This window comes from Lepidochelys kempii, chromosome 11 (assembly GCF_965140265.1).
Source record: "Lepidochelys kempii isolate rLepKem1 chromosome 11, rLepKem1.hap2, whole genome shotgun sequence".
Lineage (NCBI taxonomy): Eukaryota > Metazoa > Chordata > Testudines > Cheloniidae > Lepidochelys > Lepidochelys kempii.
Window position 1 is genome coordinate 39,334,220 of NC_133266.1, and position 23,845 is coordinate 39,358,064.

General features: G+C 41.0%; 1 protein-coding gene across 1 annotated transcript in view; it reads left to right on the forward strand.

Moving 5' to 3' along the window:
* MYO3B (myosin IIIB) overlaps positions 1 to 23,845 on the forward strand; it is a 329,793-nt gene that overhangs the window by 178,824 nt on the left and 127,124 nt on the right. The window contains exons 23-25 of the mRNA XM_073306891.1: positions 4,747 to 4,826; positions 13,940 to 14,017; positions 17,802 to 18,007. Coding sequence (XP_073162992.1) covers positions 4,747 to 4,826; positions 13,940 to 14,017; positions 17,802 to 18,007 — 364 coding nt within the window. The remainder of the gene's footprint in view (positions 1 to 4,746; positions 4,827 to 13,939; positions 14,018 to 17,801; positions 18,008 to 23,845) is intronic.

The following is a 23,845-nucleotide window of genomic DNA, read 5'->3' on the forward strand; positions in this document are numbered from 1 at the left end:
TGACTCCCTCAAGGTCACAGCAAGTCAGTCTCAGAGTCTCTGGGCTCTGATCCTGCAAACTCTAAGGCAGGAGGATCTTACCATGATTCATGTAAGTAGTCCCACTGAAGTTAAGTTAAACATATGCATGTTTTCAGGACGGGGGCCATAGTCTTGTATTTTGCCAGGAGCTGGGAGTGGATGACAGGGGATGGACCACTTGATGATTGCCTATTCTGTTCATTCCCTCTGAAGGACCTGGCATTGACCACAATCAGAAGACAAAATACTGGGTTAGATGGACCACTGGTCTGAGCCAGCGTGGCTGTTCTTATGTAACCACTAGGCAGTGCTCCCTCTTTTGCTAATTAAACATCCATGTTGGTAGTTTAGGAAAAATTCTAATTTTTAGTCACTTTAATTTCCCCATTTTATGGATTTTGATTTAATGTAAGCAATATTTTATTTAAACACATCTACACCTGCAGATACTCTGTTTCCTCTAGATTGTCTGTAATGCTGTATGTGGGAAGCTAGGCTTCTAAAAGAAACAGTGCTGTCTTTAATCAGTTTAACCTTTCCAGGAACACATGGGACGTTTTAACTGGCTGTGATATTATCTAAAAACTTTTATTCTTCAAATATTGATATTATTCATAAGGTGGAATAAAATTTAATTATTTTGGTGTGTAAAGTAATAAATGACATTGTAAATGAAAATCAAATGCAGAGAGCACAGCTTCTAATATTTACTGATCAGGGAATAAACCCCATATTAATTCTTGTCTATCACTTTTTTTTATGTGGAGTGATTTGCAAAGAAGGCTTGTTCTGTTTGTTAGTTTTAAAGGTATAGGTGAAGGAGTTACTTTCCTGAACTTGAGTTTCTGAGATTATTGGGTCACAAACCTTTATTTAAAGCATTATTTTGTATTTGGTTTGGAAAATCCTAATAAAAACTTTCTTTCAATTTGACTGAAGCTGCTGTCCATTATGTAGTAATTATATAGGAGCTCATTTGAAATACAAAATGAAGTCCAAAATAAGAATGGATACGAATTCATAAACGTAAAAGGGGGTCTTATATTTGGCCTAGAATTGCTATTGCTTTTGCCAGTAAAAATAAATAAAATCAACAGTTCTAGAAGAGGCAGCAGATCACTGTGTGTGAATCTTATTTTTTGACTTGGCAGTCTCTTTCAGCCACACTGTATTTAGACAGAATCACACATTCTGTGCATTGTACATTATAAATGCTTGAATTATTTATTGTAAACAAACTTTTTGTTGATTTTAAACATCATTATCAGTCAGTGCAGTATCATGGAAAATCATATACATGCACCAATGGTCTAAAGAGCCAGTAACAAAATAAGAGTCCATCAGTCACAGAGCTAATAAAACAGGAAGCAAATAACACAGGATAATAATCTTAGTGAGGATGACCATCGACTTCGCTACATTCATTATGAAGCAATCATATATCTTCTAGGTGTGTAACTACAACTCAGGGAGTATTCAAAGTTTGTTCTAGACAGAACATATAGACCCATGTTTCAGTTCTCCCACGGTATGTGGAAAAATTTAACTGGAATGGACTCTGCTGGTCTCTTAATATTCAATTAAATCAATTAAATTCAATTCAAGGCAAATATCTAATTGAATTCAGTAGTAATTATGCTGATGTTAAGACTGCAGTGTGGGGCTTTATAGTAGTGTTAGGAGGATCAGAATCTCTCTGTTTCTCCTCGTAGCAAGTAGCAGATAAACCTGTTTCTTAAGTGGTAAGTTCAATAACCTGAAATTCTCTACAAAAACAAATCATTCTTTTGACCTTAAAGTACAGTCCTTAACATATTCCCCAAAGTTTTAAAATAAATTTTCATTTATTCATTTTCAGAGATAGATAAAACCACCAATAATAGTAAATGACCCAATAATGTTTGTCAGAGCTCTATAAAATGGCCTAATTGATAGAGTATTAGAGTGGGACTTGGGAAATCTGGGTCTGTTCCTGGCTTGGTCACTCGTCTCCTGGGTGGCCTTGGGCAAGTCACTTCACCTCCCTGTACCTCAGTTTCCCCAGCTGTAAAATGGCAGTAATGATACTGATCTCCTTTAGAAAGCATTTTGAAATCTACTCATGAAAAGCACTTTGTAAAAGTGCTATTATATTGTTATTTTATTACAAGCTCAAAGAAGATGTCCAGTTATCATAATTGTTCCACAGCCCCAGAAACAGAGATTTTTTTTTAAATCTATTTATAAAGAGAACGCTGTTGGAATGGTATAAAGTTGTATTTGATTAATATTTAATGGAATTAGTGTGCACACTGGAAAAATATTGTAAATGCACAGCAAATTAATTTTCATACACAAATAATAACATATCAGATTTAAAAAAAAATACAAGAGATGAGTTGGAACCAAGCTCCTAGAATTTAACACTTTAGAACTTTAGGACGTTTGAAATATGGACCTGAATTTGCAGCTCTGATCTATCCCTAACCTGAAAATAACCAACCAATAAAATAAGTAGGATTTTTTTTTAAATTGGCCTTGTTCCATTTTTTTCTTCCTTATGATGTGTAAAGAAGGCCTGAAAGGTTATGTCTGCTTTTTTCCCCCTGCTTGTTTATTGCCTTATCAGGAATGTCAGGTTTAGTCTGAATTTTGATGGAGGATGTCTGGAGCTAGGATGTTGGCTGTGAGCTCTACAATCATAATTGAACCTTTAACAAAAACATCATTTATCCAACGTGTTAATTAGCCATTGAAGTTTGATATGCTTTAATAAAAGCAAACAAAAACCAAACAGTTTTGAACAAATCCAACTTACGTTTCCTTCCCCTCTCTATTGCTTAACTTTTATCCTTGTGTACTGATACTAGTTCTCCAGTTCATGACTTTCCAGCCTAAACAGGACCTGAATGGCTGTTGTAAAACCCAAGCCAAAAAAACAAATGAAACCAAATCAAACAAAACGCTTTTCCATGTTTTCAGCCTTATATAATAAAAAGCCGAAACTCTTATTCCCCTCCCGCTCCAACACCCCCAGTCATTTTTAACCAAAAGTACATTTCAATAAGAGGAAACATTGTTATGTGAGAATTGCCAGCTATTAGCTCATGTTGAGAAATTTTGTTACGATTAGGAGAAAAATGTCCAGGTTTTGTCCTTAGTTTTGTAGCAGATTTTCAAAACAGGCTCAGATTTGTTAGCATCTAAAAGTTACATTCCAAAACAAGTTCTGAAAACATTGACACATTTTGTGTTTGGACTGGACAGAATGTATCATTTTTGTGCAGTATTGTGTCACCGTCCTCTATGCCAGGACCTTAACACAAAAAGACATTGAGTGAATAAATGTCCAAAGTGTTTGAATTGCTCCTGAGCATGTAATCTCCAAATTTCGAGTGTCAGCCTCCAGATTGTTTTCAGAAGGTTGTCAGTTTCCTTGTTAGAAGGGAAGTGAGACAACAGACTGTCAAAGGTTCTTTTCAGTTTAATGTGGGTAATGTACTCTCGCAATTTCCCTGTGGGATAAGTACTTTTAAATAAATATTCTTTGCTTTTTGTGTATTTCATTTGACTTCCTTACCAGTTATATAATGTATACTTTAGCAAAACCCTGAAAAATGTTTGGAGTTACAAGTCTTCTGTAAAGCAAATAGCTAAACTCTGGAGTGATGCAAACAAGGCACTTACCACCTGAGAGAAGTGTTAACACTTTATTTACATTTAAATTAAAATGGAAACTTATTTATGTTTTATGTTTCTGAAAGGTGTGTGTGGTACATCTGCAGAGGTCTATTGTTTATTCATGTTGTAAATCCTTTGAAATGTGTTAAAATGCTTCCCACTCATTATAAAAATCCTGCCACCCATGGATTAGGACTTTGATGTCACCAATCCTGCTTCAAAGGGTTTTTTCAATGCTATTAATCACAGTTTAGCCTCTGAAGATATAGCCAGAGAAAACATTTGGACATCTTGTGCTAGACTTGCTAAAACTTTAAAATATATGGTGTGTCTTGCATATGTATGCACAGTCCACATCACTTCCTCTCTCTTCTCTGAACCTTTATTTTGAAAAGTTATTTTGTTATTCTGCAAATAAAGCTGAAATGTTTTGGGTGATTCACACTGTACTTTTAAAAAATGTAAACATGTCATTCAATTGACTCCACAGCAAAACAGTGTGGTCTTGACCAAGGAGTACAGTCAGTCTTTAAAAATCCCAAAAGACAATATCATTCAGGATTAAGCAGGCCTGTGTGTCCAAAGATCAAAAAAAGAGATTGTTTTATCACCTCTTTCATTAGTTTGTGATTTTAGATGCCATTGACGCACATCAGGGATCAATGTGATTTCTTACTGGATAGCTTTATTTCTGCTCTTTCTCTCTCAAAACTTTGAATGATTCACTGATAAATTGATTACTAGCAACTGAGCTGTTATGCCTTTGTGCTGCTGCTTTCATCAACTCTGTACGCTACGGCCAATGACAAGCCTCCTTATCACCGACTTTTTTCCTCTTAAATCAACACTGCACCCTGGTATCTCTCTTTTGTTACCCCTACCACAGCTGAATGCTCAGTGATGTGGAGGATCTATGATTATCTGGGTTCAGCAGAAGAAGTGTGGTTATATCTGGTAGCATTCTTAGTGCTGCTACTTAGACTACTTTCTCATCTTTCAGATTTTCCCTTCTCTGAGTGAAACAGCAACTGTTCTTTCAATTTGTGTTTCCATCTCTTTTAACAGGTAACTTGGCACAGGCAAGAGCCAGAGTGACAGCAGCATCTAGGTCTTTGCCTCCACAATTTAGTGCTGGGCGCATCAAGGTTAGTAGTATTATATTTCCTGGAGGCATTTGCAAAAGGGAAGAAATTTAAGTCAGCAAATATTATTGTGGAACTACAGACAAGATATGCAGTTGCTGTAAATCCACAATGGGCGGATTTATATCAGCTGAGAATCTGGCCCTATTTCAGAAAATATGCACCTTGATCTGGATTACTGTATCCAGTTTTGGTCACCAGCCCATTAAAGAGTCCAGCAAACACTAACAGATACGGTTAGAGAAGTGATGGAATTTATATATGACAACAGATTGAAAAGACTAAGGATGAAATCTTGGCTCCATTGAAGCCAATGTCAAAACATCCATGGACTTCAGTGGGGCCAGGATTTCACCCCAGGAGTGTATAGCCTGAAAAGGAGATTTAATTGGTTGGACTTTGGTTGGAGTATTCAACATTATGAAGGCAAAATAGAAAACTGACCCATTCCTCTGCTTTATCCTGCCTTTAAGGCAAAAACATTTGAAAGAGATGGACAATCAATATGGAACCACTGAAAGGACATGCTTCTTAATGGAACATACAATGGAACTATGGAATTAGTTGCTGCTAGATTTCATCAAGTAAATACTGTGGCAAGATTCTAAAAGGATGTGATAATTTTCTGACCATTAATAAAATTTGTTACACCAAGCTCAGGCAATAAGGGAGAGAACTCTATGCATCAGGTTGATAGTATTAAGAATTCAGGCAGTTATTCCTGGTCCTTCCCTATATATTCTATCAGTCTGCTGGTGAGGTATATTACTGTTTGGGTTTTGTTTGCTTATTTTTTGTCTATGCCTACAATGCATATTATTAATAAACAGTGGTAATAACAACGACCATCCTTCCAGGCTTGTTTTGTTTTGATTCCCCCCCCCCGGGCCTTTTATGGCCATTCATATATCTTCCTGGAGCTGGTACGCTTCACTATACCTGCAAATATAGACTCAGATTTCAGAGATTTATTCTCTCACTGGTATAAACTTGTTTAGTGCTGAAGGGAAGACAATACCCTATCGGATTTCCTTGCAAGATAGCACTTATACCCACATTGTCTTTCCAGTTTCAGCTCCAACCACTGTTAGTCATCTCTGTATACATTTTACTGATTCTGCGTGGGTGGATCAGAGCAACTTTGTCTTGGCAGCTTTAGCAAAAGCATTCAGTTAAACTAAATAATATTTAAACTATTTATCCTTGAATTGGATTAAAAAAAAAAAAGAACCTACCGAAAAGGATGCTGGCCCATGTGACTGAAATAATTTAAAGCCAGTTCTTAGTCCATGCAACTATTCGAGAAATGCATTTACAGCTCCATTGAAAGAAGAAGAATCTATGGGTGCTGTTTTTTGTTTTTATTTTTTTCTGTTTAGGTGAATAGTCTGTTTTACTTCCAACACTAGGGCCTTGTCTACATGGGAAAGTTTTACCAGTTTTTATGATATAGTTTTACTGCTATCCCCACCACCAGCAGCAGCCTTGTGGACAGTCTTAGTTCAGTGTAAGAGGATTTTTTCAGTTTAACTTCCCAAGTGACGTAAGCTAAACGGAAAAAAACTACTCTTATACTGTAATAAGGGTGTCTGAACAATGGACTGACTATGTTGGCTTAAATTCACACCTTAGTTTATACTAAAAAAATGTTCCCATATAGACAAGACCTTAAATAAACTTCACACCTGCCCTTTCCTGAGGCACTGCAGACCTTGGCCCTGATTATCATTTATAGTCAGTGTGTAAAGTGCCCTTCAGGGGGTGTAAATGTAACTTTAAGGTGTTTTTACATTGCCAGAGCAGTATAAAGAAGGCTTAGTGTAAACAAGAATCTGGCCCAATGTGTCTGTCTACCTGCTTATACTTGCACCTTTGGACTCAGCACACCCTGTTGGGCATTCAAGATGGATTCTTTAGAAATAAAAATGACTGTAGGAACAGAAGCCCGTTTGTTGTACTGACCTTTATGGTACCTCACTATTGAGAGGCGCTTTGCATCCTTACACCTCTCAGAGGTAACACTAATTGTAGTAGCAACTTTTCCCTATCCCCTTTGCCTAAACAGCCAGAGCTCAATAGTGTGGCCCTGTCTCCTATGTGACCTTAGTCTGTAGTTCAGATAGGAATGCTCAAAATAGTTGCCTGGCCAAAATAGTTCTAAAACTCTTCCCCGTCCCTCCAATTGACATCCATGCTGCTCTGACTAGAACATCGATATTTACATCATCACATGACCTCCCGAAACGTTTGATGTTATCTGGGCTGATGAAGCATTTCTCCTGTGCTATGTAGCAGGGTCTTTCCTTTAGCAACTTAAAAATAAATATCATACTTCATAGAGATCTTTTATTCTATTGATATAAGATGCCTACACAACTTTGGGCAATGGAGAGCATCACAGATTATAAAACCATACTGTCACCTTTAATGGAATCTAGTTGCCTTTGTACCATCTGTAGCCTAAATCCAATCTTTCCTTTTGATTTATTTCCCAATGTAAAGTCTGTTTTCTTGATCTAATACTACTTAGGGCTTCATTTCCTTTATATTTTGCATGCAGTCTCCTAAATATCTCCTCAAGGTAAGACACACAGTTACTTTATTGAGAACAATAATCTTTCTGCAACTATTTTTAGAGTTACAAAGAGTGGGCTTAAGCTTTGGAAATAATCAGTGAAGCGAAGTCCAGTAAGTGTAGCCCATGTGCTGACAATAGCATTATTTGGTTCAAACGTTCATAGTTTATACAAATGCCACCTGTTCAGAGCAGATGGTAAACTGCCACAGAGCAAGTGAGCACTAAAATGTTGTTAATGCTCCAAGCAAGCTGTGTGCTGGTTGTTTTGTGTAATTTTGTTGAGCTGTAATAGAGCAACACAATCTGCCTGTGATTGGTAACCCTGGTTATTGTCATTCACAAATTCTGGTTTGATTTTCATAAGAACAGCTGTATCGACAGTATAATTGAGATGTGTGAGGAACAATATACTTGCTGTCCATATCTACCCTCTATTGGTGGTCTGTCAGGGTTCCTTTCCCACTCTGAACTCTGGGGTACAGATGTGGGGACCCTCATGAAAGACCCCCTATGCTTATTTCTACCAGCTTAGGTTAAAACTTTCCCAAGACACAAAATTCCCCATATCTGGGATTCAGTATGCTGCCACCACCAAGCGATTTAACAAAGAATCAGGGAAGAGACCACTTGGAGATATCTTCCCACCCAAAAAAAGCTTTCTTGGGGAAGGCTTGAGAATAAACAAGATGAGCACAGACCAGCCTTGGGTTTTTAGGACCCAAAAAACCCAATCAGATTCTTAAAAAACAGAACTTTATTAGAAGAACAAAAAAAAGATAAAAGAACAACTCTGTAAGATTAGAATGGAAGATAATCTTACAGGCAGTCAGATTCAAAATATAGAGGATTCCTCTAGGCAAAACTTTAAGTTACAAAAAGAAGCAAAAAACCAGGAATACACATTCCCTCCAGCACAGCGAATTTCACAAGCCAAAAACAAAAGAAAATCTAATGCATATTTTAGCTAGATTACTTACTAACTCTATAGGAGTTGGATTGCTTGCTTTCTTGATCTGTCCCTGGCAGAGGCATCACACAGACACCCCCTCCCTCCACTCCCAGATTTGAAGTATCTTGTCCCCTTATTGGTCATTTTGGTCAGGCGCCAGCCAGATTACTTGAGCTTCTTAACCCTTTACAGGTAAGAGGATTTTACAGTACTGTATCAGAGCTTCTTAGCCCCTTCCCTTTATATTTATGACATGTTCTTTGCCGAAATGCCAAGAAGGTGGTATTTTGAGCAATGGCAGTTCAGCTGGGTGAAACATAGAATTGCTGGGCATCTAAACAGTCACAGAGGGTAATTACAGTAAAAGCTGTGTTATCTGGCACTTTACCAACCAGAAAGCTCTAGAAACCACCATTTCTGATATCTCCCAATACAAATCTTCAATAGGGTTGCAAAGTGTCCGGATCCAGGCAGCGCTCACTTTGGGCAGCTCCCAGCAAGGGGCTACATATCCCTGCTGCTCCTAGGCAGAGGCATGGCCAGGCGGGTCTGCGCACTGCCCTTGCCCTGAGCACTGGGTGTGCAGCTCCCATTGGTCGAGAACCATGGCCAATGGGAGCTGCAGGGGCGGCGCCTGCATGCAGAGGCAGCATGCAGAGCCACCTGGCTGCATCTCTGCCTAGGAGCAGCAGGGATAGGTTGCCCCTTGCAGGAACCCACCCAAGGTGAGCACTGCCTGGATCCAGCACCCCAAAACCCCTTCCGCACCCTAATCCCCTGCCCCAAGCCTCTTCGTACACCCAAACTCCCGCCCAGAGCCCGTGCCCCACGCCCCCTCCTGTGCCCCAGCCCTGAGCCCCCTCCTGCACCCAAACTCCCTCCCTCCATTGGTAAGTATAGCTCTTAGTTAACCAGAATTTTTGACTAACCAGCACCCCCCATTTCCCCAACATGTTGGATAACAAAGCTTTTACTGTAATAGCAATCCTAACAGTGGGTAGGCAAATACTTCTGTGTTCTGTGCCCTCATTATCTCTTACATATTATTTAATTAACTGAGAGTGGTAATTTTTCTGTGCATTACAAAAACAGGGCAGCTGTTTTACAGTTTACTTCCTGACCTTCATCAACGTTTCATTTTATTTACAGGAAGAGTTAAAAACAGTCAGATTTTTTCCTCCCAGTGGTTTGGGGCAGGAACTCTTTTTTAAAATCAGTTTCCAAGGTAAATGTATTTTAGTGACTGCTCCATGGACCCAGAGCTGTGTTACCATGCAGAGAATCCAAAACTGAGACCCTGACTCAGTGAGAAGTGTTTAGCAATCTGTGATGATTTAGTAAAAGGCTGGATTAACAGGATTGGAGGGAGTCCTTGTCCTGGCAGGAAGATATAGGTGAAGTACAGTTTGTTGCTTAAGGAAGGGGGTTGAGACAAGACCCAGCTATCAGACAGGAGTAATCAATGTTGGGGTGAAAGAGGTGTCACCTACACTTAATGGGTCCATTGAAAATCAGCAATTGCCTGGTCATTTCTATTATACCCTATAGTTGTACCTGTAAGTGTGAGTCCTTGCCTGTGGTTAGGGGAAAACAGGATGTTAAACTGTATTTCACTGAAATTCTAACATCTTCTATAAACTAAAATGCTTTGGCATTTTAGTTTATAGAAGAGAAGAGTGGTACCTATGTGGATTTTTTATGTAGAGCCTTTCATACATGAGCTGTCTCAAAGCACATTACAAGGTAACAAATTGGATACTGGTAATACAAAGGCAAACATGGCAGCTGTTATGTGGTCTGTTATACCACATAAACAACTTTGAAAATAAGAAAAATTTTAGTGAAAGAAGTAATGCTGGCTGGTACACTGAGCTTATACCATATGCTTCACTAAGTGCTAGGAGGTCTTTAACATCTAAATAGACAGTCAGCAGATTTGGGCAGAATGGATCTTTGTTTTTAAAGGATGGCACTTCAGCCTGCATTGCACTGTCGGGAAAGAGTATATGAGTGGAAATCTTGGGGTGGAACTGTAACAGTAATGGGTAAAAATAATAATAAAACAATAATAAAAATAATAAAATGCTTCAATACATAGCTTGGAACCAAAGAACTTATTGTACTAATCTTTCTTTTCTTCTTTCAAGATGTTCAAAATCGTTAGTGTTTGGTTATTTTTTAAAAATATTTTTTGTTTTTAACCAACTTTAAGTAATTCATGGAAACATAAGAGATCTATTTTCAGAGTAGCAGCCGCATTAGTCTGTATCTGCAAAAAGAAAGGGAGGACTTGTGGCACCTAGAGACTAACAAATTTATTTGAGCATAAGCTTTCATGAGCTACAGCTCACTTCATCGGATGCATTCAGTGGAAAATACAGTGGGGAGATTTATATACACAGAGAACATGAAACAATGGGTGTTACCATACATACTGTAACAAGAGTGATCAGGTAAGGTGAGCTATTACCAGCAGGAGTGCGGGGGGGGGGGGAGGGCGAGGAAGGGGGGACCTTTTGTAGTGATAATCAAGGTGGGCCATTTCCAGCGGTTGACAAGAACGTCTGAGGTACAGCGGAGAGGGGATAAACATGGGGAAATAGTTTTACTTTGTGTAATGACCCATCCACTCCCAGTCTTATTCAAGCCTAAGTTAATTGTATCCAGCTTGCAAATTAATTCCAATTCAGCAGTCTCTCGTTGGAGTCTGTTTTTGACGTCTTTTTGTTGAAGAATTGCCACTTTTAGGTCTGTAATCAAGTGCCCAAATAGATTGAAGTGTTCTCCGACTGGTTTTTGAATGTTATAATTCTTGACGTCTGATTTGTGTCCATTTATTCTTTTACGTAGAGACTGTCCAGTTTGGCCAATGTACATGGCAGAGGGGCATTGCTGGCACATATCACATTGGTAGATGTGCAGGTGAATGAGCCTCTGATAGTGTGGCTGATGTGATTAGGCCCTGTGATGGTGTCCCCTGAATAGATATGTGGACACAGTTGGCAACGGGCTTTGTTGCAAGGATAGGTTCCTGGGTTAGTGGTTTTGTTGTGTGGTGTGTGGTTGCTGGTGAGTATTTGCTTCAGGTTAGGGGGCTGTCTGTAAGCAAGGACTGGCCTGTCTCCCAAGAGCTGTGAGAGTGATGGGTCGTCCTTCAGGATAGGTTGTAGATCCTTGAGGATGCGTTGGAGCGATTTTAGTTGGGGGCTGAAGGTGATGGCTAGTGGCGTTCTGTTATTTTCTTTGTTGGGCCTGTCCTCTAGTAGGTAACTTCTGGGTACTCTTCTGGCTCTGTCAGTCTGTTTGTTCATTTCAGTAGGTGGGTATTGTAGTTGTAAGAATGCTTGATAGAGATCTTGTAGGTGTTTGTCTCTGTCTGAGGTATTGGAGCAAATGCAGTTGTATCGTAGAGCTTGGCTGTAGACAATGGATCGTATGGTGTGGTCTGGGTGAAAGCTGGAGGCATATAGGTAGGCATAGTGGTCAGTAGGTTTTCGGTATAGGGTGGTGTTTATGTGACCATCGCTTATTAGCACTGTAGTGTCCAGGAAGTGGATCTCTTGGGAGGACTGGTCCAGGCTGAGGTTGATGGTGGGATAGAAATTGTTGAAATCATGGTGGAATTCCTCAAGTGCTTCTTTTCCGTGGGTCCAGATGATGAAGATGTCATCAATGTAGTGCAAGTAGAGTAGGGGCATTGGGGGACGAGAGCTGAGGAAGCTTTGTTTTAAGTCAGCCATAAAAATGTTGGCATACTGTGGGGCCATGTGGGTACCCACAGCAGTGCCGCTGATTTGAAGGTATACATTGTCCCCAAATGTGAAATAGTTATGGGTGAGGACAAAGTCACAAAGTTCAGCCACCAGGTTTGCTGTGACATTATCGGGGATACTGTTCTTGACGCCTTGTAGTCCATCTTTGTGTGGAATGTTGGTGTAGAGGGCTTCTACATCCATAGTGGCTAGGATGGTGTTTTCAGGAAGATCACCGATGGATTGTAGTTTCCTCCGGAAGTCAGTGGTGTCTCGAAGATAGCTGGGAGTGCTGGTAGCTTACGGCCTGAGGAGGGAGTCTACACAGCCAGACAATCCTGCTGTCAGGGTGCCAATGCCTGAGATGATGGGGTGTCCAGGATTTCCAGGTTTATGGATCTTGGGTAGCAGATAGAATACCCCTGGTTGGGGTTCCAGGGATGTGTCTGTGTGGATTTGTTCTTGTGCTTTTTCAGGGAGTTTCTTGAGCAAATGCTGTAGTTTCTTTTGGTAACCCTCAGTGGGATCAGAGGGTAATGGCTTGTAGAAAGTGGTGTTGGAGAGCTGCCGAGCAGCCTCTTGTTCATATTCCGACCTGTTCATGATGACGACAGTACCTCCTTTGTCAGCCTTTTTGATTATGATGTCAGAGTTGTTTCTGAGGCTGCAGATGGCATTGTTTTCTGCACGGCTGAGGTTATGGGGCAAGTGATGCTGCTTTTCCACAATTTCAGCCCGTGCACATCGGCGGAAGCACTCTATATAGTCCCCCCCCCCACCCGCTGTACCTCAGACGTTCTTGTCAACTGCTGGAAATGGCCCACCTTGATTATCATTACAAAAAGATTTCCCCCCTACCCCCCCCCCGTCGCTCTCCTGCTGGTAATAGCTCACCTTAAGTGATCACTCTCATTACAGTGTGTATGGTAACACCCATTGTTTCATGTTCTCTGTGTATATAAATCTCCCCACTGTATTTTCCACTGCATGCATCCAATGAAGTGTGCTGTAGCTCATGAAAGCTTATGCTCAAATAAATTTGTTATTTTCTAAGGTGCCACAAGTCCTCCTTTTCTTTTTATAAAAGATCTACAAATTCTTAGTAAATTTGCTGAATGGATTCCCAGTGTTTTTTCTGCTTTCTACTCACTACTTTAGTAATTTGGTGATTTGGTACTTTGTTTCTATACCGTAGTGTAGTGCTCACTTGAGAGGTGCCAATGATACCCTGTGGAGAATAAGTAGCCTGCACATTCTTCAGATGGTCACTGTTTTATATTCTCTCAGGATAGAGAAGGGCAGAAGACACCACCTTTTGTTTCTGCAATGCTGCGTGGGTCAGATTTTAGTTTTGTACAACCCAAGCAAGGGGTTGCGTGGATCTGAGTTCCATTTTACCTGAATTATTAATATTTCAGTGGTTCAGATCAGAAGATTTGGGCTTGCAAAACCCAAATCCAAACCATGGTGAATCGGATCCAAGTTCCATTGCATCAGAGTGGACAATGCTCAAAGAGGGGATGGGGATAAAAGATTATTGTCTGGGCTCTTCTCTGTTCTGAAGGGCAATGTTGACAAATGGATTAACAAGACTGAAATTCTGCAGGCCAAGACCTGAGAGCTGCAGAGCCCCCACAATTCCTACTGAAGTAAGTAAGAATTGAGTGTTCAGCACCTCTTAGGGAACTTGCCATGTGTAAATATAGGTTTCTAATGAACCATTGAAAATGTATATATACACAAAAGAATGATCTTGATAAATATTGTACTTTGCTCTCAGATTTGGGATCCAAGAAGGTCTGTAAAACACCACTGATGTCTGAGTTTGTATTTCCAGATTGACACAATGGAGATGATGCGACACCCAGAGGAAACAACCAACATGAAGAGGCAAACCGTGGCTTCTTATTTTAGGGTATAAAATGTAAACTTTACAAAGTGCATTTTGATTACATGAACAGATGATTAATCTAGCATTTGTGCGGCGAAGTGAGAGCGGTGGATAAGAGCGTATCCCTCGTCCACTGTGATGCCTCACTAGACCTACAGAAGTCTGACTCTTTTTCTTGCTCTTTCTCATCACTTGACCATGGTGCTTCTCAGAACTGGCCAAAAATATACTGGTACTAGGATCTAGGGCCTAGACAGTGACTTGCAGTCTATGACTTCATGATGACCTGCAGTTGAATATTCTCCCTCTAAAACACTATGGGCCAAGAATTAAGGCCTGTTTAGCACCCAAAACTGAGGGTGCAGTTGTATTTGTGCATACAAATATTATAATTGCAATTATTCAATTGTCCTGGCATCTTTGCTTGTGCAAGTGGGCCTACTTTTTAAAAATACTGGCCGTATGTGTGTTAATAAATAAGTAAAGTCAATCCATTTTTGCAAGCACCATTACAGAAGATAAAGGTCGTCTGTCTGTCTGTAATAATTCTGTGATTGAGTTAACATAGACCGTGCAGGTGAATTTATTACAATCAGATTGGTACGGACGGGGTGAGGTGGTTATTAAGAGGGAGTCTGGTCAGAACACTCCTAAGACATTCTGATCCTGGGTTATTTTGTTGGTTTCATGTGGTCATTGTCGGCCAGCATCGCCTAGAGCAGCTCCCAAGCTACTGAAACCCAGCGCATATTGGAAGAAGTGTACACTACAGCACAGAACCAGGATCAGGGCACTTCTAGTGGAAGCTTTATGCCCCCGTGGCACACCCACCTGCCTGTGCTCTGTGGATTCTGGCAGTACCCAAGGATTTGGCCCAATATTTTTCCTCTTTTTACTGTTCACAGATATTTTGTAAACTGATCCTGATTTCAGTGAAGTATTTGTTGTTCAAAATTGTTTGCTGGATGATTTGGAGAAACAGTTTCCTCTGGGTTGTTTGGAAACTGTTCAATTGAACTGTTCACCGTTAGAAGGAGTGATTGTTTATCTAAGCAATATGTTATTGTTTCTGCTCCCTGAATGGCTGATTGCAACTCTAAAGCAGGAACGTAATTAACTGTGCTCTTGCTCACAGCCAAATGCCAATACTGTTCATTCACAAATACACTTCTTTGCATGTAAACATAGGTATTTGCATAAAGGGCAGCTGTTTCTTAACCATTAATTAAGTAACATCAGGGGTGAAAGTAACTTAAGGAACTTACTGGTATGCAGGGCCAGGGTCCTGAAAAAGGAGGGTGGGGGGGCTCAGGTGGAAGGGGCCAGACCTTTAAATTCCCGGGACCTTTAAATCCCCACTGCTACCCCTGGGGCTCCAGTAGCAGCAGCCAGGAGCCCTGGGCCCTTTAAATCACTGCTAGAGCCCCATGGTAACGGCAGCAGCAGTGGCAGCTGGAAGACCCGAGGCTCTGGAGGTGATTTAAAGGCCCTGGGGCTCTGGCCACTGCTGCTACCCCAGGGCTCCTGCAGCAGGGCTCTGGGGGTGATTTAAAGGGCCAGGGTCCTTTTAAATTGCCAGCCTGGGGAAGCTGCCCGCTGCCAGTATGGCCGGCTGTGTACCAGCTCTTGCTTATGTTAGGTTGCCCTCAGGCAAGTTGAGCCACAGTTCAATACATAATACAAAATGGAGTTCATCATCTGATAAAGACATACCCCACTCTTATAGTCCTCCAACACCATTCCAGCTTACTTTCACCTCTGAGTAACATCCATTCACAGGAATGTTTTCAAATAGTGACTAACAAGGAGGCAGGAACCTTATTAAGTTGTATATGGTATTTTTGAAAACCAAAAATGTTTTCCACTATTCCGCCAGCTCTTGATTGTATAGTTTAGATTAAGCTTCATAGTAAAGAAATTATTATATTTGATTTACTTCTAGACTATTAGTTACTTTTACTTCAAGCTCAATAATAATACCTTGTCTATGTATCCTGGGGTATGTAAGTCTGAGCACGTCAAACTCTCTAAAGGTTTTCTTTATTGGGACCTGATTTGGCAAGGTATTTGAAGTATGTGAGTGTAATTTTAAACATGTGAGTAGCTGCTGGGACTATATTTATTGCTGTCCCTGGAACTCTCGGTTGAAATTAGATACATGATCAAATACCTTGTGAATGGGGGCCAAGATGGCGCATCAGTATTGGAATCACTGGTATGAAATTGCCCTTTCCAAAAGCACTGCTTCTGTAGTTTGAAAGTCCAGAAATTTCATGACTGTGGGTGGGAGTTGTGCTGGAAGAGTTATAAGAGTGGGGTATGTCTTTATCAAATGCTGAACTCCATTTTGTATTATGTATTGAACTGTGGCTCAACTTGCCTGAGGGCAACTTAACTTTATGCTTTACAGACAGCTGCCCTGCCCAGGAAGGATACTTGACCCCTCATTAAAGAACTATCACTGAGAATCCATCAAGACTGAAAACTGGGGCCATTTAACTTTGATCATCTCTAAACTGTTGCCCCACACCTTGAAACAATATTTTTTTCTATATAGGGATTTGTGGGAGTGGGGACAGTGAAGGCGGGGGCAGGGCAAGCATGGTCGGCAGGGGCTGAAGGTTTCAAAGTTAAGCACATGACATAGAAACAGAGACCCTACTTAAGAGCAGGGTGTTGCTCTGTACGGGGGGCCTGACCATCGTCACATGTAGGAAAGACTTGCAGGAGGATGAGAGCAGGAGTGAATGCCTAACCTGCACTACTGACAGGCATCATACTTACAGAAGGGGTGAGATCAGGTCAGGGGAGAGTGCACCTCAGGAATTCTGTCTTCAAAGATCTGTAACTCTCAAATGTTTTAAGGGTAAAGTTTCTGTGGTTAAGAAGTTCATTTGCTAAGCCTGTATTCCTTGCTGGTCTGCTATATTGTCCCTGAAATGGTTGAACTAAAAGCCCAGACTGGCCACAGCCTAGATGGAACTCTGGGGAAGCATACGTAAGCAACTGAGGGGGGTCAGGAGGTCTGAGATACTGATTTTGAGGTCTAGACCAGCTGAGTGGCAGTACCTACATCCTAAAGAAGGTTGTCAAACAACAGGTTTGATCCTGGGAATGTGCCATGTAGACCCAGAGCTAGAAACAGTGACTAGACTCTATATAGATCAAATTGGCTTGGATTAGCATGGGATTCAGTGATTGGGTCCACTTGCGACAGATTGGTGACCAGAAAATGGGGGTACTGAGCTAGGTTGTAACAGGGGTATCCACTTATATACAAGTACCCATGAGTAGCAAATATTTTAATTACTTAAATATATTTTTCATTCTAGTACAATTTGGTATGTTGTTTGTAATATTGCTTGTCCAAATATGTTGGATGTTAGATTCGTCGAAATTTTGTAAAAATTGAATTTTTCAACAGAAAATGTCTAAATGGAAATTTGCAACAAAAATCAATTTTCATCAAAAGTTTTAGTGTGTTCCTCAAACAACTAAAAAATTTCAGTTTCCAATAACTGTTAAAATAATTTAGGTTGTTTTGTGGCATCTGAAAACTGGGGGTAGGGTTGGGATTGGTTTTTGGATGTTCGGTGCTTAGGTAAAAATGAAAAAAGTCAAAGAAAAGCTTGAATGAAAATGAAAAAAAATTAATCAAAACATTTTATTAGAAAAAGAAATAATTTCCCAGCCTTTCTATGTGATATCTTCAGGCATGTACATATAGTTATGGATATTTATTGCTTCTTTAAAATAAGTGTACTGGGGTCTCTTGTCAATTGTATGGTTTTTTTGCTTTCATTGTTAGTATTCCTTGATGGATCTTTTATCCAAAATGGTGGTTGGACAACCTCACTTTGTCCGCTGCATTAAACCAAATGATGACCGAGAGGCGCTGAAATTTTCCCAAGAAAGAGTTCTAGTACAGCTACGGTACACAGGAATTCTAGAAACTGTCAAGATACGTCAACAAGGTTATTCTCACCGCATCCTCTTTGAAGAGTTTGTGAAAAGGTAAAACAGGTCTCTTTTGTAATATGATTCTCCCTTTAAGACTCCATTCAGCAGACTGTGCATTCTTGGACACACTGTGTGTTTGAATGCAGAAGATTCAGTAAATCTTGGATTGTACACTTAGGGCCTGATTCTGCTCCCAGTTACAACACTGAAAACCGGCATAACCCTGCTGAGGTCAATGAAGCTACACTGGTATAAAACCAGTGTGAGACCAGAATCAAGCTCTTAATGCTCTATACAAAAAAATATCCCCATCACGTGTCCCTGTAGTAGTGATGTGTAAATGAACACTTATATTACAAGTACAGGGAAATTAATCACCTTCAACCATTATAAAAAGACTATGCATATGGTTAGAAATGGATTAACACAAACCTTTATACAAAATCTCTCAGAGCAGCGTGTTCAGCCTTGTCTATACTACAAAGTTTTGTCAGCAAAAGCTGCCTTTTGCCGACAAAACAGGAGAGGTGTACATACTACAAAGTGATTTTTGGCTGCAAAACAAAACCACCTCAATGAGAGGCATAGCGCTTTTTGTGGCAAAGTTAAAGCAACAAAGCATCGGTGTAGACACTGTTTGTTTTGACAGAACTGGCTTCCACCAGTATCCCACAATACCTGCCATGACCACTCTGCTCACTGTTTTGATTTCTGCTGCCCTGCAGGCATGTGCCCCTCCCCTTACAAAGCTCCAAGTATCTGACAGCTGAGCCTGCTGCTCCCTTTGGGGAACAAAGAGCAAACCATTAGCCTGGAATGCTCCTGTTCTGCCCAGCACTAGGAACTGGGGGGGGGGGGGGGGGGGGGGGGGGGGGGGGGGGAGTCTGCTGTGCTGCTTTGACATTCCTCAGCATGGAGGGCTCACAGAGCTGCTTAGGATGCCGCTCAGGGCAGCTGAGGAGGCTGTGGGAGAACTCTGAGGGAATCACAGAACCACAGGCAGGCAGACAGAGCGGGCTGTTTTGGGAGAGACTGCTGTGCTGAGCAGAGCTGGGGGCTGACGTGGGGGGTGTCCCCACTCCCTGCCTCCGGATAGGTCGGTCAGCCTGCTGTCTCCCCCACCCCAGACACACCACTCTCCTCTCCCTCCCCCACCCCACACTTCAGCTGAAAAGGGGGCTGGGGCTGACAATCTACTAGGATGGCCCTTGGACCATGGGATTGAGAAACCTGCATCATGTGACACTGCACCTGCCCCATGAGGCATTGCAAACTCTTCCCAAAGCACCCTGCAGCCAGTTGCACAGTGGGAAAGCTACCCACAATGCACTGCTCTCTGTGTTGATGCAAGAGCAATTAGTGTGGATGCACTCTGCAGACACAAAGACCTAGACCTAGACACAGACTAACCCTCCCCCCCAGTTCCTAGTGGACATGCAACAGCGGTTTTGATTAAAGCGGCATAACTTTTGCCGACAAAACTTTGTAGTGAGACAAGGCCTCTGTCTCAAGCTGTCTGCACAGCACTAATCAAATAGTGGCAAAAAACTAACCACACCCCATCAGACATTTTTCACCATTGGTGATTTCTGCCACATGACAACATCGCAGTGGCGCTGCGGATATTGCACATTCAGCTAGATGAATGTAAAAGATGATTTATAAATGTTTTTGTGACTAAAAACAGTGTTTGATTTGTAATGGGTTTTCCTACATAAGAAAGTTATAGCAGTCTGAGTTAAAGTGCGAATTTAAATTGAGATAACAATGTAACTCCCCATGTAGACTTAATCCTGTAGAATTGAATAGAATTTTTGGCTTCGTTTATATCACTTTGGAAGGGGTTTAAGCTACACTGAAAAAGCCACTTCTTCAGGAATGAGGGCCTATTTTGGAATAAGAGTGTCCATATGGGGGGGTTATAATTATCTTGGTTTAACTATATTGGTGTAGTTATAGCTAGGACTTGTGAGCATTCTGACAGCCTCTGGATATTTGTGAAAATGTTTGTGTGTCCTGGAAGCATCATGAATTTTAACACAAGTGTTTATTGACCTGAACATTTGTACTGGAAGACCATAATTAATTATATGTAAATCAAACCTGGATGTCTTTCTAAAAGATGCTCAGACAGAAGTTATGGGCTTAATGCAGGAATCACTGGGTGAAATTCCATGGTCTGTGTTACGCAGGAGTCAGATTAAATGGTCCTAATGGTCCCTTCTAGCTTTAAAATCTCTGAATCTGTGAATTATTTGCTATTCATTATTCTCCTGTTTAAAATATTTGTCGTCTAGTCAGGGATCAGACCCAGTACCAGGTGACAACGTTAGCAGTGAATAGCTAAAGCAAAGACTTCAGAAATAATGCACAGTCTGAAAACTGATCATCCAGGCGATACAGAGAATACTCGTGAATAATGAATCCATTCAAAGAAAATCAGGATCAGGTCATAAACAATCACTAACTAATAGGGGCTAAATCTTTAATGACTTTTTATGCTAAGGGCATGTCCCCACTGGCACTTTGTCGGCAAAACTTTTGTTGTTCAGGGGTGTTAAAAACACACAAACACACACCCCGAACAACAAAAGTTTTACCAGCGAAAAGCGCTGATATGAGCAGCACTTTGTCAGCAGGAGCCACTGCTGCTCCTGGGGCGGGGAAGCTTTTTGTCAGCGGGAGAGCTCTCTCCTGCAGACAAACAGGATCTATACTGCGTGGGTTTTAGCAGCACAGCTATAGTGGCACAGTCATGTTGCTAAAAGCTGTGTAGTGTAGCCATACATTTAATGAATATACAATAGGAAAATAGATTGTGAAGGAAGAGAGCAAGAAACACATTTTTCAGGTAGGAAGAGTTCTCTGTTCACTGAAAACACTCTACTTTTCGAGTCTAATTCTTCACTCATTATACCAGTTTTACATTGGTGTAATTCCATTGATTTCACTGAGGTTATACCAGGCCCATCATCTTTGTAGTGTTTTATGAACATTAACTAATACTCAAAGCACTTTTGAAGAGAGATGAGGGAGACTTAGTGGGCTTGATTCTTCTCTCATTTACTCCTGAGTACATCAGGATTACCTCCCTTGAAATGTAGCTGTAAATTGAATGGAGAACAGGGCCAGTATTATCAGCAGGCTTCTCCTCTCTATAAATTTACAGTGTGAGAACACAACCTTGAAAAGCCATGGTAAGTCTAACACAGACTAACCCAGCTACCACTCTGAAACCTGTCATAATGTCAACTGCAGCTTTGCCATCAGTGCAGACAGGTGCAAGTCATGTTTAACATCTTGTCAAAGGGTCCTTAGGTTTGTGGTCTAACTTGATGTAATTTTCTAGTGAAGAGAATCTAAGTAGGGAAAATGAGGGCCAAGAGATAATTGATTTGCCCAACACCATAGGGGACTCAGTATTTGAGCTCAGAATACAGGCCAGAAATTTCTTGCTCCAGCCTTGTCTTTAGTCTACACCTTCCTACTTCTCTTAAAACAATTTCCATATCCCCTACTTAAAAAAAATTAGCAATGCTTAAAAAAATTCATAGGTAGAAGAGAAAGCAGGCTCCCTTAACTAGTCAAGTGATTTTAGGCATTGAAGTAGTTGAAGACATAAAAATATTTGAGAAAACAGGTCAAATGCTAAACAGATTGGCACTTCTTTTTTCATAATCAAAAAGCTATTAAGAACAAGAGTTTCAAAATGTCAGTAAATCTGAGGATATCAAAGATTTTCTAAGCCAGCAAGTTAATTGGTATTTTGATCCTTTTGAGCAACATAACAACAAAATGGATGAGCCAGCAGGTTTTTTCCCCTTGATGTTATTAAACAAATAGGTGTGCTTCTTATCTTCCTGTTCAATAGTGGTGTTTTGTAAACTCTTAGCAGGAAATCTGAGGACAAAACAATCAAAGTCAGGGAGCAGAGTCATTCAGGGTTTATCAGGTGGAGGTAAATAAAAGATAAATTCTTGTTTAATGTTATTCTTTACTGTCTTCTGTTTTCAAGTAGCACAGATTATTTCACGGTGTTGCAGCCCTGGAAGATAGTTTATTGGGTTTAAAAACAGATAGTGAAAAAGAGCTTAATTCTCACCCATTCACACACTGCTTCCTTAACCAAGGATACAACCATCTGTTATAAAATATATATCTGTGTATATCCCTTCCCTTGAAGTAAGAAAGAAGTAAACCACTAGCCCTATAAACACAACTGAATAGTATCATAGAATCATAGAATATCAGGGTTGGAAGGGACCCCAGAAGGTCATCTAGTCCAACCCCCTGCTCGAAGCAGGACCAATTCCCAGTTAAATCATCCCAGCCAGGGCTTTGTCATGCCTGATCTTAAAAACCTCTAAGGAAGGAGATTCTACCACCTCCCTAGGTAACGCATTCCAGTGTTTCACCACCCTCCTAGTGAAGAAGTTTTTCCTAATATCCAATCTAAACCTCCCCCATTGCAACTTGAGACCATTACTCCTCGTTCTGTCATCTGCTACCATTGAGAACAGTCTAGAGCCATCCTCTTTGGAACCCCCTTTCAGGTAGTTGAAAGCAGCTATCAAATCCCCCCTCATTCTTCTCTTCTGCAGGCTAAACAATCCCAGCTCCCTCAGCCTCTCCTCATAACTCATGTGTTCCAGACCCCTAATCATTTTTGTTGCCCTTCGCTGGACTCTCTCCAATTTATCCACATCCTTCTTGAAGTGTGGGGCCCAAAACTGGACACAGTACTCCAGATGAGGCCTCACCAATGTCGAATAGAGGGGAACGATCACGTCCCTCGATCTGCTCGCTATGCCCCTACTTATACATCCCAAAATGCCATTGGCCTTCTTGGCAACAAGGGCACACTGCTGACTCATATCCAGCTTCTCGTCCACTGTCACCCCTAGGTCCTTTTCCGCAGAACTGCTGCCTAGCCATTCGGTCCCTAGTCTGTAGCTGTGCATAGGGTTCTTCCGTCCTAAGTGCAGGACCCTGCACTTATCCTTATTGAACCTCATCAGATTTCTTTTGGCCCAATCCTCCAATTTGTCTAGGTCCTTCTGTATCCTATCCCTCCCCTCCAGCGTATCTACCACTCCTCCCAGTTTAGTATCATCCGCAAATTTGCTGAGAGTGCAATCCACACCATCCTCCAGATCATTTATGAAGATATTGAACAAAACCGGCCCCAGGACCGACCCTTGGGGCACTCCACTTGATACCGGCTGCCAACTAGACATGGAGCCATTGATCACTACCCGTTGAGCCCGACAATCTAGCCAGCTTTCTACCCACCTTATAGTGCACTTATAGTATCACTTCCAAGATCCTCACAAGCAAGTAAAAATGTGACATGAAGTGTTGTATAACAAGTTAGGGAGGAAAAAATAAAAGATAGCTGTGATTTTCTTTTTCATTACCTTATTCTCTGGCCTCCTATCCTTTGTTATAGAATGCCTCACTCCAAGATTGAGACAGGGCACACCACTGTTATGCTTTTCCTGTGAACATTGCCTCCTCAATGGCAGGATTATGATGATATTATTATTTATTATATAACAGGGATGGCCAATGCAGGTCCTGATTGTGCTAGACACTGTACAATATGCAAAAAGACATACTTTTTGTCTCAAAAAGTTTACAATCCATGGCCTTGGTCTTATGACTCCATCTACCCCAGCTGGCTCATGAACCTGTAGAGAGCACCATTGATGTTAATAGATTCCCTAGGGGCACAAGGATCCACCTACACAAATTCTGTGATAGGTTTGGGTTGGAGGGGTCCATGCGGGGAGAAGAGGAGTGGAAACCACTGCATTTAGTACTGCTCTGCCATTCTAAATCCCTAATATGTTTTCCTCAATATATGCAATCCTCAAGCCATCTCCCCTCAAT